The following is a 1,030-nucleotide window of genomic DNA, read 5'->3' on the forward strand; positions in this document are numbered from 1 at the left end:
AACTGGAGACAACTTTACGGCACAAGCATCTGGCCTTCCTGTCGGGGCTGCCTGCTCTGTATTGTGTGGCGCTTCCCAGGGCCCTGGCCCCGGCAGTCACTAGCCAATCTGTCATCACAGAGATGGTGCCTAGGCCTGTGGAAATCCCAGCAGAGCCTCTGATTCAGATTGTTTCATTTGAAGAACAGTGTATAAGTCTTGGGCCACGCCTTCAAGGCAACAATGAGAGCTGTACAGACATTGCAAAAGAGTTCCAGCCTGCAGTGCCAGTAAAAGGAACCATGGAGACGCTGCCTCTAGAAAGTCAGACACATCCTGCTAGCCCTCACAAACTCCAGACATATATCTTGACCAAACTAAACTTCCACCTGAGAAAAAAGGTCCTAGAGATACAATGGGGAATTCCCATTAGGGCAAGGAAGTCCAGGGAACAAACTGCTGCAACATCAGAGAACAAATCCACACAGAAGTCTCTTGAAAGTCTAAACCACCAAGGGGAGACATTGCTCCAGGAACTGCGCATCCCACCAGACACCCTTCCTGCCGCTAATCCAGAAGGGGTTCACCTTAAAGAACAGCTGGCCAATGACTTGAAGGCAGTGCAGCAGAACCAAAAGCAATCTACTTCCAAAGCTCTACCCCAGGGTTCTGCCCACTCGGTCTCCAAGATCTCACAGTGCAGTGGGGACATGACAGAGGCCCACATGCTTTGTGTTTGGGTGGACGCCAATGTGAACAACCCCAGCCTCGAGGAACCCTGGGGCCCTGAGCCCCAAAGCCCTGGCAAGAGCAAGGACCCAGCTCATGTCCCCATGCTAGCAGGAAAGAGAGAGGACCCAGAGGAAACCAAAGCAGCCAGGGACCACAGAGAAGGGGATGCGGGGTTTGGGTGCTCCTCAACCAGAGAAGAGAGACGCCCTGCTGAAGACCAGAGGCCAGCAGGGATGCTTCCGAACAAGACACCCTCAGGGTCCTGGCGATGGAGCCTTAGCTTTCATCTTGCTGATCCCTGTCAACACAGCCCCCAGCA

The 1,030-nt window shown here is 53.5% G+C and overlaps 1 protein-coding gene across 1 annotated transcript; it reads left to right on the top strand.

Annotated features, from left to right (window-relative positions):
- Positions 1–8: 8 nt before the first annotated feature.
- On the top strand, positions 9–1,025 carry LOC116466001 (protein SPATA31F1-like; the record flags this gene model as incomplete). Its single annotated transcript, XM_032148871.1, has 1 exon — positions 9–1,025. A coding segment is annotated over one exon (1,017 nt), but the record flags the coding sequence as incomplete, so codon positions are not given.
- Positions 1,026–1,030: the final 5 nt, after the last annotated feature.

This window comes from Hylobates moloch, unplaced genomic scaffold, assembly GCF_009828535.3.
Source record: "Hylobates moloch isolate HMO894 unplaced genomic scaffold, HMol_V3 SCAFFOLD_17987, whole genome shotgun sequence".
Classification (NCBI taxonomy): Eukaryota; Metazoa; Chordata; class Mammalia; order Primates; family Hylobatidae; genus Hylobates; species Hylobates moloch.